Source organism: Nuphar pumila, chromosome 8 (assembly GCF_984573655.1).
Source record: "Nuphar pumila chromosome 8, dmNupPumi1.hap1.1, whole genome shotgun sequence".
Taxonomy (NCBI): Eukaryota; Viridiplantae; Streptophyta; class Magnoliopsida; order Nymphaeales; family Nymphaeaceae; genus Nuphar; species Nuphar pumila.
In genome coordinates this window covers 17,898,728-17,911,985 of record NC_143256.1, presented here as the reverse complement: position 1 = coordinate 17,911,985, position 13,258 = coordinate 17,898,728, and the positions used below count along the sequence as shown (strand labels likewise).

The 13,258-nt window shown below is 38.3% G+C and overlaps 1 protein-coding gene across 1 annotated transcript in view; it reads right to left on the bottom strand.

Moving 5' to 3' along the window:
• Positions 1-13,258, bottom strand: part of LOC149829699 (actin-interacting protein 1-2-like) — a 47,474-nt gene that overhangs the window by 2,150 nt on the left and 32,066 nt on the right. Inside the window, exon 4 of the mRNA XM_090015260.1 lies at positions 2,501-2,662. Within this exon, the coding sequence (XP_089871386.1) occupies positions 2,501-2,662 (162 nt within the window). The remainder of the gene's footprint in view (positions 1-2,500; positions 2,663-13,258) is intronic.

Sequence of the window (13,258 nt, the reverse complement as noted above, 5' to 3'; positions counted from 1 at the left end):
AGAGACAAATAAAAGATTTAGGCTTAACTTGGGAATATATCTAATTTTTTGAATAAAAAATCTCTTTAAAATATTTTCAAAATTTCTTATTCCCTTTATCTCAAGAGATATTCTATCAACAATAAAAAACATTTGACTCGCTTGAGTTATGACATCCAGATAAAATATCACAATTTAGTGTCATATGAAATGAGGCACATGAGCCAAGAAGCCAAAGAGACTTACTGGGATCAAAGATGCCAACAGAAGAGACCGTAGCTTCGGTTGGTGAAGCTCCTTTGAATAGATGTTGAAGAGCTTCTACAATTTGAGTCAAGGACATGCTCTCAATAGTTGATTCTTGTGTAGCTTTGAATTCACTTGACTCTTGAGCAACGGAGGCTACCTTCTTCTCATAGGGTATCTTTAGTTTAGGACAATATATCTTGACATACCCCGGTTCACGACAATAATAGCAAATAATTTATTTTTTTTTCAAACTCATTGTCTTGCTTTCCATAGCTATAATTGTTTGGTCTCTTATAATGTGATAGTTATAATGTAGTAGTTGGTAAGCATGGACATGGTTTCTCAGCCTAGACACGGCTATGACCGAATTATCATCATCTTTAAATGTCTTTTTTTTAGTCTATTTTCTTTCATACTTAGCTCTTCAATAGAGAGAACTTCTCCTTTATGAAGAAAAGCCGATTTAGTAGACTCAAACTCCGGTCTTAGACCATTGATGAATTGATAGAAATGTTTCACATCAATTTGTCTTTGACGGAGTTCTATGTCTTTGGGATAATGTCATTGTGACTCAAGAAGAGCAAACTCATTCCAAAGGTCGAACAACTTACTAAAATATTCTCTAATACATTTTTCTCTTTGAATCATAGTGTGTACCTTGTCTTACAAGTTGCAAATGTGGGTAATATCTTTAAGACTATGTCACAGGGACTCTTCAACTAGGTGCCGCACTCACATCGCACCCGCACCCGATGCGATCAACCTGACCCTGGGTGCAGTCAATGCACCCAGGGTCATTTATGTCCAACTTTTTGCCGCATCCCCGCACCCAAGTTTTTTTAAAGTGTCGCACCCCTGCCCCTGCACCCATGTGACATAGATTTAAGAGAATACATTTTCTTAAGATAGTCTCATGCAAATATTTATTTGCATGTTCAAATTTAGCTAGACTCAAGCACTTCTTGATATCAAGACTACTAATGACCCAAGACATAATCTTGGCATGCCCCATTCTCCATTCTTTCCATTTTTTCTCATATGTGGCCATAGCCATAAAGATTCAAATAGAGATACATGTTTAAATTACTTTGAATAGAAAGCTAATCTAGTTTGATCTAATTTCAAATCTAACAAATATGTTAATCAAATCCTCAAACTGTATGAATCCATATGTATATATGAAACTTAAACCTTTATGAATGTGCAATTAGATTTTCTAGAGAAGCGTCATTTGTTAGTAGCCTTTTCCCTTATCGGTTAACTTACTCTTTTATCATTTATATATCCATAACCTATGTTAACTGTTAAGAAAAAGAAAGTTTGCCAAGCCCCTCATGTTCTTGTCATATTTTCTGCTTTTTGCCATTTTTATAACCTTCCAGCCTTAAACACAGAGGGAGAGAGACCTAAATTAGTAAGTGTTCCTGATGTGCTCAGACTAGATTCATAACTATATCGCTCTCATGAAGGGGGCTTGGCAGTTATAATGTATTTTGAAGCAATATTATCAAGATATGAACTGTGATCTGGAAACCAGCAGGGCCCATTCTCTAGGACAGAAAAGCTCTCTAGTTATGGCTTGAAAAATCTGTTTAGATTTTTGGTAGAAAAAGTGGTAGTCCTGTCCCTACAAGAACAAAGATCAATTATATTAAAACATTTACCTAGACGGTGCAGTTAATTTAAACCTGTGTTGGCCATTTTAGGAATAATAGTTTAAATGTTATCTTCAATACCCTGATATATTCCCCTTGGATGTTATTAGTTAATTCTCTTACTAGTTTTAAACAGACTACACATCAGATAAAGGGCAGGTATACATCTCCCTCACTAGAGCACATAATTCCTTACAATTTGGAGAAAATATTATTTACATCATGTGCATTGCTTTTGGAAAATGTCATTCAAGCATGAAGATACTAGGAACACTTATTTATACCATGATTTTATATTCCATTGCAAGTTAAACGTTATAGTAATGTTTCAAGCCAGAGTGCACTCCTAAAGTTTGAGAATGGTCATTATTTACTTAAAAGCTAACACATCATATACTGAATAGCTATTAGAATTTCATTTGCTTCGACAGGCTAACATGTCACGCTTCAGTTCCTGCATTGGATCCTCATACCTTTACCAAAAAAGAAAGACAATGTACCAAAGGATTCTTCATACAAAACAATTATGTTAAAACAGCTGAACCTTTAGCAAATTTGCACTATCCTTGACCTAATATAGTATAAATCAATCTCTTAAAACCATAAACAAGACTAACCTTTGTGACAGTTTGAACCTAAATGGTGGTCCCTCATAGAAATTCACCAAGTAATCTTCTCCACATGTAACAATACGAAAAGGTCTTGTAGGCTTGAATGCACAACTTAAGACACGTCTTGAATGACCGTCAAACTCACCAACAGTTGATCCTGAATCCCACCTACAAACAAAAACAAAAAATACAACAAAGAGAAGGAGATCACCATGACAAAGATGGATTAAACTATAAATTGTGCAAAGCACAAAATACAACCGAAACAAATTTAAATGTAAAATATCAAGGCAATCTCAATCAAACTTCACATATGGTAAATAATGCTAGAAAAAAAAAAGATATTATCTCTATCATAAACAGAATGTCAATGATAGAAAGACAAAAAAATCACCCTTTCCTTACTCTTTGAGGTATCAAAAGAAAATGGAATTAGCAACATTATGCATGCTTGCTTTGTCATTTTTTAATTGTGTGCAAATGATTCAATTATAAATAATAAAAAAACTACATGTGACGTGCACTAAATGGAATTAGCAACATTAAACTGTTTAAGAGAAAAAAGTTTGTTCGGTTCTGAGTGCCAAACGTGTAAGCCTGTTAGGTTATTAGTGGACAGGGTCACACGCATTTACTTTTTTTTTCCCTTTTTTTCGACAGTACCATTGGGATTCGAACTTACAACCAACACAAGTGACATGCACTAACTGCTCTTGCCAGATAAGCGGATCTCCCGTTGGTATCTATTTTTTTTCTATTATATTTTTTTATAATCCAAAGAAGAATAAAAAATCATCACCGACGGCAGATTGTCGGTCCCTCATATTTTGCTTGCACTCTGAGACTAGGCCATGGGTTAGATTTAGATGGTGCATTCATTTATGTGAATCCATTGGCATTCATAAACGATAGGACGAACTCGGTCTGGATTCAAGTGGGTCCGGCGTCCTACTCTGTCCTTGAGGGACCTTTTACCAGACTGGCTTTTGAGAAAGCTACGATTCCGAGTCGACCAGACGTTTGCTGCATGGATTGTCAAAGTTGGGCCGCATTTAAAAAATGTGACGCCTCTTTTTCTAGTCTTTTGGCTACGATGAAACAAACATTTAGCGGCGTTTTCTTGTCAAGGAATAGGGTTCTGCGGCACTTCTTTAGTGGATTCCTCTGCGGCGGAAACTAAATGGGACCCACATGAGAACAGTTTTTCGAGAAAAATGAGAGTTAAGTGTGTAAAATGACACACCCGTCGAGGCATTTTTCCATACGCCATGTTTGTTTTGGCATTGTAAGTTCTGCAGAAACGCACGCCCATCGATGCATTTTTTGCGAAAAAACTTGAATTTTCCATGACACACAAACACCCCCTTAAACATCACAGTTAAAATTGTCATGTTGGCATCGGTGAGTCTCAGTTTTTTTTTTGTTACCTTTTCTTTCTTATTTTTAATAAGCAAGATGGGGTTAGGCCGACTCCACCCGTTACACTACATACCATTGGGTTTTGAACTTGCAACGTTCCATCACATGGTGACTTGCACTAACAGCTCCTACCAAACAAGCAGAGCCCCCGTTGGTTACCTTTTATTAATCCTTTCATACTTCTCTCAATTAAATTGAACTGGCAAGAGCTTTTAAAAATCGATGCCTATTTTTGTATGATAGATCATTCCCATCCATGAAAATGGAACAAACAGGTCTTTGAAATATAAAAAACATTATTTTTTGACAAAATATTATTATGTAATATATACAAATTGGGGTCTCAAGTTCATGGCGTTATCCCTCAACTTGCTCATCAAACAGCAAAAAAAAATAAAAAGAAAAAGACAATTCTCCCTCAATCAACACAGCTTATTTGTCTCTTCTGGTTCATTTTTTATGTTTGTAAATGTAGCTATGAGAAACTCAAAGTTAACCAAGCAATGGGTCAAGTCAAGCTAGATGATGGGTTCAGGGCTAGTCAAACTCTTCCTATTTATTTCTTGTCCTAAGTAAGATTATGTTAAGACGTTGCCAAAATACATATTTGCTCCTAATTAAGTGAGTCATTAGTAGCCAAAGTTGTGTTGTTGGTAGGAGCTGTCAGTGCATGTCTCCTTGTAGTGGGAAGTTGCAGGTTCAAAACCCAATGGTAGGTTGAATAACTGATGGGGTCGGCCAAACCCCACCTTGCCTTTCAAAAAAAAGAAGTGAGAGCCATTAGTCTCTTAGCATAGTTGATCATGTCTCATTAATTTATAACCTTAGGGAGACTGGTCATGCCCTTCAACGGACAAGATGGCGTGGATGCCAATTCCTTGGGTGGTAAGTCATGGATACAAATATAGTAAGTAGCAAGTCATGGAGACGTGGATTGGTAGCCCCAAAGGGTTTTGTGTAATGGAAGGGCCCTTGGCTGCTAGGCGGGTGGTTAGAGTTTCTCACAAATGTCAGCCCCTTGCATTATGAAGGGTAAGGGTATCATGCCTTTAGCTCGTGCCGAAGCAAGACGACTCCCTAAAGACAAGGTGTGTCTCAGGGGGTTTACACCGTGGTATCAACGGCTGAATGTGCGATATGCATAGCCAGCGCAGGGTCTGATTTCGCAGGTGGTTTCAACATTCCTCATAAAAAAAAGACTTCTTGATGTTTAATAGAGTCTTCCTTTTATATATATATAGTTAGTTAGTTAGTTAGTTAGTGGAGATGTGCATACAATATATACATAGTTAGTTAGTTAGTTAGTGGGGATGTGCATACAATATTAATGAGTTGAAATGAGCAATATCTCATAGCTCGTGTTATTTTATGTGAATCTTTATAGATATGATCTACATGGTCTATTTGGTTGGGATCAAATTTTTTGTTTCATGGGAATCCAGTTTATGCAAGTGTTTTTTTTTGGTGATTCAAAAATCAATGGTCACAAATGCTCAATTTTTTCATAGCTTAAAAAAAGTTTCTTTTGTTGAAAAAATGTGATCGATATAAAACTCGGTTGTTAGAAAAAGAACACCGTGGATTATCATGGGTTGTAGATTTTGGACCTTCTTTTAGTTGGACGGTCCCTCTTCCTATATATAGAGCACCTACTCCCATCTAGTAAAAGGTTTGGGTTTTCCAAATCTTGTAGTTTTTTTTTTGTTGATAAGACCTTATAAATGTGATCTATATGCATTTTTAAACAGAAAACAAGTTTTAGATCATGCGATTGTAATCATTGTATAGGTTTTTTAAGACCTTAAAAAAATCAACCGCCTAAAATGTAGCAAAGTTTCATGATTTAAAAAATCTTATTTTATGTCCAAAAATATGATCCGGACATGATTCTTATCAAATAACTATGTTGAACACGGAGTCCGATTGAGAAGATACTACATCTATGATTTTACTATGTGTGTAGGTAATCCCGAAGCAGCTTAGCATTACTTTATATATATATATATATATATATATAGGAAGATGGGTCCGTGCTAAACCCATTTGGTGCTAAACCGCATGCTAAATGGGTTTTTGGGCTTCTTCGGTGCTTTTTATGCAGTTTTAGCTCTATAAATGTGTTGGGCATGGTGGATTTACTAAGGATCCACACCTGGCTCTTGTGTTTTCAATAATGTTTGGAGCCTAAAAATTTTACAAAGATTTTGGACCGTTGTTTTTTTGAACCTTATAAAAACCCACCCATATATTGGAATCAAATGCTTCAAGAGCTGATCCCTATAAATCAAGTACATAGATCACATTACGGTCAGAATTTAAAAGTAAAATGAAAAAAAGGACAAAAAAACCCATTTAGCATGTGGTTTAGCATCAAATGAGTTTAGCACAAACTCATTAATATATATATATATATAACCTTGGTTCCATTCGCAGGTAGATCATAGATCAACCACCAATGGGGTAAAATTCTGAGGTCAAGACTTTCGCCGTCGCGCCTATGCTGGGCTTTGGCTTAAGTAATTCTTGTTTGATTAAATTTCACAATTTATCCCCTACTGTTTGGTGCACTGAAATCTATTGTCAAACAACCGAGGCATAGAAAGTAAGGTCGTAGCTCTAGATCATAGGGTTTTATTGTTGTTGTAACTTGCAATTAATGGGAAAAAATCACAATCACATTAGAAACGGTTGAAGGCATACATGTATACATTATGTTTACACTTTAAAGTGATAATTTCCTACTAAAATTCTAATATATGATACAAAAGGGCAGCCTTTAATTTTGCTCCCAATACATCACTAAGCCATGCCTGCGTATGTCAAATCGACCTCTTTCACTTTCTTACTAATATTATATTTCCATGCCTCTCTCTCTATTTGGTAGATTTTTTTTTCTATAAACTTGAGTAAGGCCCTGTTTGGAAGCTGTCAGTATGTGGCAGGAATGGAAATTTTTGTGTGTATATTGTTGGGGTTAAAACGGATGTACTGGGTCTCCCCACGAGTGTGAATTGATGGAAACAATACGACGATGACACTGGTAGAAAAATAAACCAAAACAAACCAGTAGCGAAAATAAAAACAGCACACAACGATTTACATGGTTCTCTCTCAACTGAGGTACGTCCACAGCGACCAATAGGTCAACAACTTTTACTATCTTCAAACAAAGATTACAGAGTGGCCAAAAGGCATAAGCCTTACAAATACACAAGGTGTAACGAAATGAACAAGAGGATATACCTCACTGAGGAACAAAGAACGAATGATCTGAAGAATCAGCTTGACAAAGTTGTCCTGAAAGAAGTATCGTAGCACTTCTTGCTTTTTGTTCCCTCCGCACCTTTTCGGTGCCCTAAAAGTGTTTCTCACACTCTCTCCCTAATGTTCTGCCTTTTTTGCTCTCTTCCGCTGCTTTTGTTCTCTCATCCATCCCCTAAATAGAGGACGAGACTCGCATTAAATGTGGAAGACTAAACGTCCTGCATAACTTACGATGTGCCTGAAGCGCCTTATCACAAATCGCTATCCAGTGATAACCACAATTCGTCATCCAGCTGAAGCACATAACGTTAACCACAAATCGCTATGCAGCTGAAGGCACTCACCACAAATTGCCATCGACAACTCGCTGAACCTCAAACTCTGAACAACTAAAGCATCATTCAGCTGACAGAACTTCTACAAATCACTATCCAACGAATACTCCAAATCGTCCTCGAAAAGATCAAGCATCGTGCTTAGAATTCTGCAGCGATACTGAATGTGCATCGAACCAATGGATCCCACAAAGGAGGAAACCCCAACAATTCTCCCCCTTCCCGACTTATGTGGAAGCTTCTTCCATTCCTGCTAGGAATCGACACTTCTCATGCTTGTCCTTGGTCAGCATATCTGATGTATTGTCATCAGTATGCACTTTCTCTAGTTGCAGCAATTTTTTATTCAAGACATATCGAATCCAGTGGTATCAAACATTAATATGTTTCGATCTTGAATGAAACGAGAAATTCTTACTCAAATGAATAGCACTTTGACTATCACAATGAAGAACATACTCTTCTTGCTTCAAGCCCAACTCTTGCAAGAATTTCTTCACCCACAACAATTCTTTACTGGCTTCTATAATGGCAATGAACTCAACTTCTATAGTGGAGAGAGCTAGACATTTCTGTAATTTTGACTGCCATACAACTGCTCCCCTGCAAAAGTAATCAAATACCCAGAAGTAGACTTTCTACTATCTACATCACCAGCCATATCAGAATCTGTGAATCTATCAAGAATGGGTTCACCCTTTCCAAAACACAGACTCATCTTTAATGTGCCCTGAAGATACCTTAGAATCCATTTCACTGCTGCCCAATGTTCTTTCCCTGAATTTGACAGAAATCGACTAACAACTCCAACAGCATGAGCTATGTCTGGTCGAGTACAGACCATAGCATACATCAACGAACCTACTGCCGAAGCATAGGGAATTTTCTGCATCTTTGTTCCTTCTTCATCATTTGTAGGACATTGTCTTGAGCTAAGTTTGAAATGGCCTGCAAGTGGACAATTAACAGGCTTTGCTTTGTCCATGTTGAACCTCTCAAGAACCTTTCTGATATACTTTTCTTAAGATAACCATATCATCTCATGTGATCTGTCATGAACGATTCTCATCCCAAGAATCTGCTTTGCTGGACCTAAATCCTTCATGGCAAATGTCTCACTTAGCTCCAACTTTAACTTGCTAATCTTGCTGATGTCTTGGCTCACAATCAGTATATCATCCATATAAAGCAAGAGAATGATAAAATTACCATCTGGAAATTTCTTCACAAACACACAATGGTCTGTGGAGGTTCTTGAGTATCCATGCTCATTCATAAAGAAATCAAATTTCTTATACCACTGCCTTGATCTTGCTTCAATCCATACAAGCTCTTCTTCAACTTGCAAACTAGGTGCTTTTTACCCTTGTCAATGAAACTCTCAGGTTGCTCCATATAAATTTCTTCTTCCAAGTCACCATATAGAAATGCAGTCTTCACATCAAGCTGTTCAACTTCCAAATTCATGCTTGCAGCTATATCGAGCACAGTTCAGATGGAGGGCATCTTCACAAGTGGTGAGAAGATCTCATCAAAGTCAACTCTTTTCTTCTGAGCAAAACCTTTCACAACAAGACGTGCCTTGTATCTAGGTTGAGAGTTGTTTTCATCAGTCTTCTACTTGAAGACCCATTTGTTCTTTAACACCTTCTTCCCTTTAGTTGTCTTTACCAGATCAAAGGTGTGATTCGCATGCAATGAATCCATTTCTTCTTTCATTGCCTTAAACCACTCAGACTTGTTTTCATCCTCCAAAACTTCTTCAAAAGTTTCTGGCTCACCTTGATCTGTAATCATCACATACTCATTTGATGAGTATTTTCTGGATGACTGTTTTTCTCTAGTGGATCTCCTTATCGGAGTCTGAGGAAGTGACTCTTGGGGTGTTGGCTCCCCCTCAATTTCTGACTCAACACTTCCTTCCTTTGCATCATTGCGAGGAGGTGGAATCTCCTCCACGAAATCATGAACAGTCGGCGCATCTAGGGGATCTAAATCAATAAGATCACCTGTACTGGACTCTGATGGCTCAGACCCACCAATGTCTTCAATGGTCTAATCTTCCAATAAGACAACATCTTGACTTCTGACCTCCTTTTTATCAATAGGGTCATACAGTCTGTAGCCAAATTCTTCATGTCCATAGCCAATGAATATGCATTGCTTGACTTTTGGATCAAGCTTGGACCTCTCTTCCTTCGGAATGTGAATAAATGTTCTACAGCCGAACACTCTTAAGTGTCCATAGAAAGGTTCTTTTCCTATCCAAACTTTCTCTGGAACATCTCCCTTCAAGGGAATAAAAGGAGACAAGTTGATAAGATCAATTGTTGTCCTCATTGTCTCACCCCAGAAAGATCTTGGCAATTTAGAGTGTGACAGCAAACATCTGACTCTCTTAAGAATGATGTGCTTCATCCTCTCAGCAACCCCATTCTGTTGAGGTGTCATCCTTATAGTTCTTTCATGCTTGATGCCATGATTGGTGTAATACTGATTAAATGGCCCAATGTATTTGCCACCATTATCCGAGCGAACACACTTCAACTGCCTGCCAGTTTCTTATTTAGCCATGGCCTGAAAGTGCTTGAATACATCTAGAACTTGGTCTTTAGTCCTCAGTGTATAAGCCCAGACTTTCCTAGAGTGATCATCAATGAAAGTCATAAAGTACAATGCACCACCAAGTGTCTTGACCTTTAAAGGTCCACACACATCAGAATGTACAAGATTTAGAACATGAGATTTTCTAGATGCAATGCATCTATGGAAAGAAACTCTATTTTGTTTACCATGGAAGCAATGAACACAAGGTTCCAAAGATGTACCTACTGCACCTGTCAGGAACTCTTTCTTAACTACGACTTGCAGCCCCTTCTTGCTTATATGCCCAAGCCTTCTATGCCATAATTTTGTGGACGAGCCCAGTCTCCACAACATTCACAACACTCTTCCAGATCTTCGCTTACAAAGTGTAAAGGGAACGAGCCTTTGTTCCTCTGGCTATCACCAATGAGCCTTTGGTTAGCTTCCACCTTCCATCACTTTAGGTGTTGTTATAGCCCTCATCATCTAACTTTCCAGCAGAGATCAGATTCAGTCGGATGTCTGGTACATGCCTCACATTTTTCAGCAACAACTTACAGCCAACACTTGTTTTCAAGCAAATGTTGTCCATGCCAACAATCTTTGACACATCTTCATTTCCCATTCAGACATTACCGAAATCACCTTGCGAGTAGGAAGTGAAGAAATCAACCCGTGAGGTAACATGAAATGAAGCTCCAGAGTCAATCACCCAATCGGTCTCCTGATCGATCAAATTTATGCTAGTGCCATCACAGACAACCATGAGCTCTCCATCTGTGACTGTGGCACCTTATTTTTCTTCTGAGCTCTTCTCTCTGTTCTACTCCTTAAGCTTGAGCTTCCTGCACTGTCGCTTCATATGCCCCTTCTTGTGGCAATAATAATACTCGACGTCTTTCTTTGAGGTCGAATGTGAGTGGCCTCTGGATTTGCCATGGTAGTGCAAAGCCCTGCTCTTACTTCTGCTTCTCCCCCTGTTTTCAATCACAAGCGCCTTTGAGGTAGAAGGACCTAATGACTTTCTCCTGGACTCTTCATTCAACAGACTGCTGGTAACTTGGCTCATCGTTACCATTCCATCAGGTGCAAAGTTACTGACTGTGACCACCAAGGTTTCCCAACTCTCAGGAAGGGAAATAAGAGCAACAAAGTTTGTAACTCATCATCAAAAGTGATTTTCATTGTGGCCAACTGATTTACAATGCTTTTGATCTCATTCAAATGCTCTGCAATAGAGCCGCCCTCTTTATACTTGAGGTTCACAAGCTTTCGAAATAGAAACGCCTTATTCACTGCTGCCTTTCTATCATAAAGGCTCTCTAGTTTGGTTCAAAGACCATGCGTCAAAGTTTCTATGGATACATGATGAAAGACACTATCATCTATCCATTGTCGAATGAAACTGATCGCCTTTCGGTCTAGTTTTTTTTATTCGACATCTTTTATCTCTTCTTGTTTGCCTCTCACACCGTCTATGGGTCCATCCAAATCTTTATAACCCAAGAGGTCTTCTATTTTAGTTTTCTATGCCATCCAGTTTGTGCCATTCAAACTGATCATACGCCCAATGTTATTCTCCATGACTTCACACACAAATATACTAACCAAATCTCTGATACCATATGTTGGGGTTAAAATGGACGTACCGGGTCTCCCCACAAGTGTGAATTGATGAAAACAATACGATGATGATAGTGGTAGAAAAATAAACCAAAACAAACTAGCTGCGAAAATAAAAATAGCACACAACGATTTACGTGGTTCCCTCTCAACTGAGGTATGTCCACGACGACCAATAGGTCAACAACTTCCACTATCTTCAAACAAAGATTACAAAGTGGCCAAAAGGCATAAGCCTTACAAACACACAAGGTGTAACGAAATGAACAAGAGGATATGCCTCACTGAGGAACAAAGAACGAATGATTTGAAGAACTAGCTTGACGAAGCTGTCTTGAAAGAAGTGTCGCAACACTTCTTGTTTTTTTTTTCCTCCGCACCCTTTCGGTGCACTAAAAGTGTTTCTCACACTCTCTCCCTAATATTCTGCCTTTTTTGCTCTCTCCCATTGCTTTTGCTCTCTCATCCATCCCTAAATAGAAGACAAGACTCACATTAAATGCGGAAGACTAAATATCTTGCATAACTTACGATGCACCTTATCACAAATCGCTATCCAGCGATACCACAAATCGCTATCCAACGATAACCACAAATCGTCATCTGACTGAAACACATAACGCTAACCACAAATCGCTATGCAACTGAAGGCACTCACCACAAATCGTCATCGACAACTCGCTGAACCTCAAACTCTGAACAGTTGAATAGTCATTTAGCTGAGAGGACTTCTACAAATCGCTATCCATCAAATACTCCAAATCATCTTCGAAAAGATCAAGCATCGTGCTTGAAATTCTGCAGTGATACTGAATGTGCATCGAACCAATGGATCCCACAAAGGAGGGAAACCCAACATATATCTCATCAAAGGGTGTTATTCTATAATATCTGCCCAACAGGTCTCCCGCTAACTCGAGTGAGCATTCAAATATTTGTCCCACATTCGTTCGTGAAGGTACTCTTAATGGATTGAATGCCATATCAACTGGTGTCCCATTTTGCAAATAAGACATATCCGGTCTAGGCAATTTTTTTGAAATGAAACCTTTTTTCCTATGACTTCTGACTACTTTATCGCCCACTTTGATTTTATGGGAGATTTACCACTTCCACATGTGCATCTGTTTGGAATGCAACTAAAAAGTTGGAAATAATACTGAAAGAACGTTAGGAAGGTTGTTGAAGCAGTCACCTGTGTGAGATCTGGTGTAGTATTTGGTAACTACCACCTCATGTAAGTGGGATGTAAAATGTGGAATTGGACGTGTCAAATACCATCTCACTTGCATCATTTCTTACAACTCCATCCATCACCAACAATTCTGGTGTTGGTATTCCCACTCTGGCTACTTCTGACAACTAGTTTCCAAACATCGCCTAAATCTATGAAACCCATCCATTTGGATGGGCAAAATTTCATGTTTATGCATCCGCACAAATATACGTGTGGTGTTGTAGTTTCAGTTTGGGTTACAAACTCTGTAGTGCATGTACAAGAGAGAGAGAAAGAGAGAGAACATTCACCATTCAACAT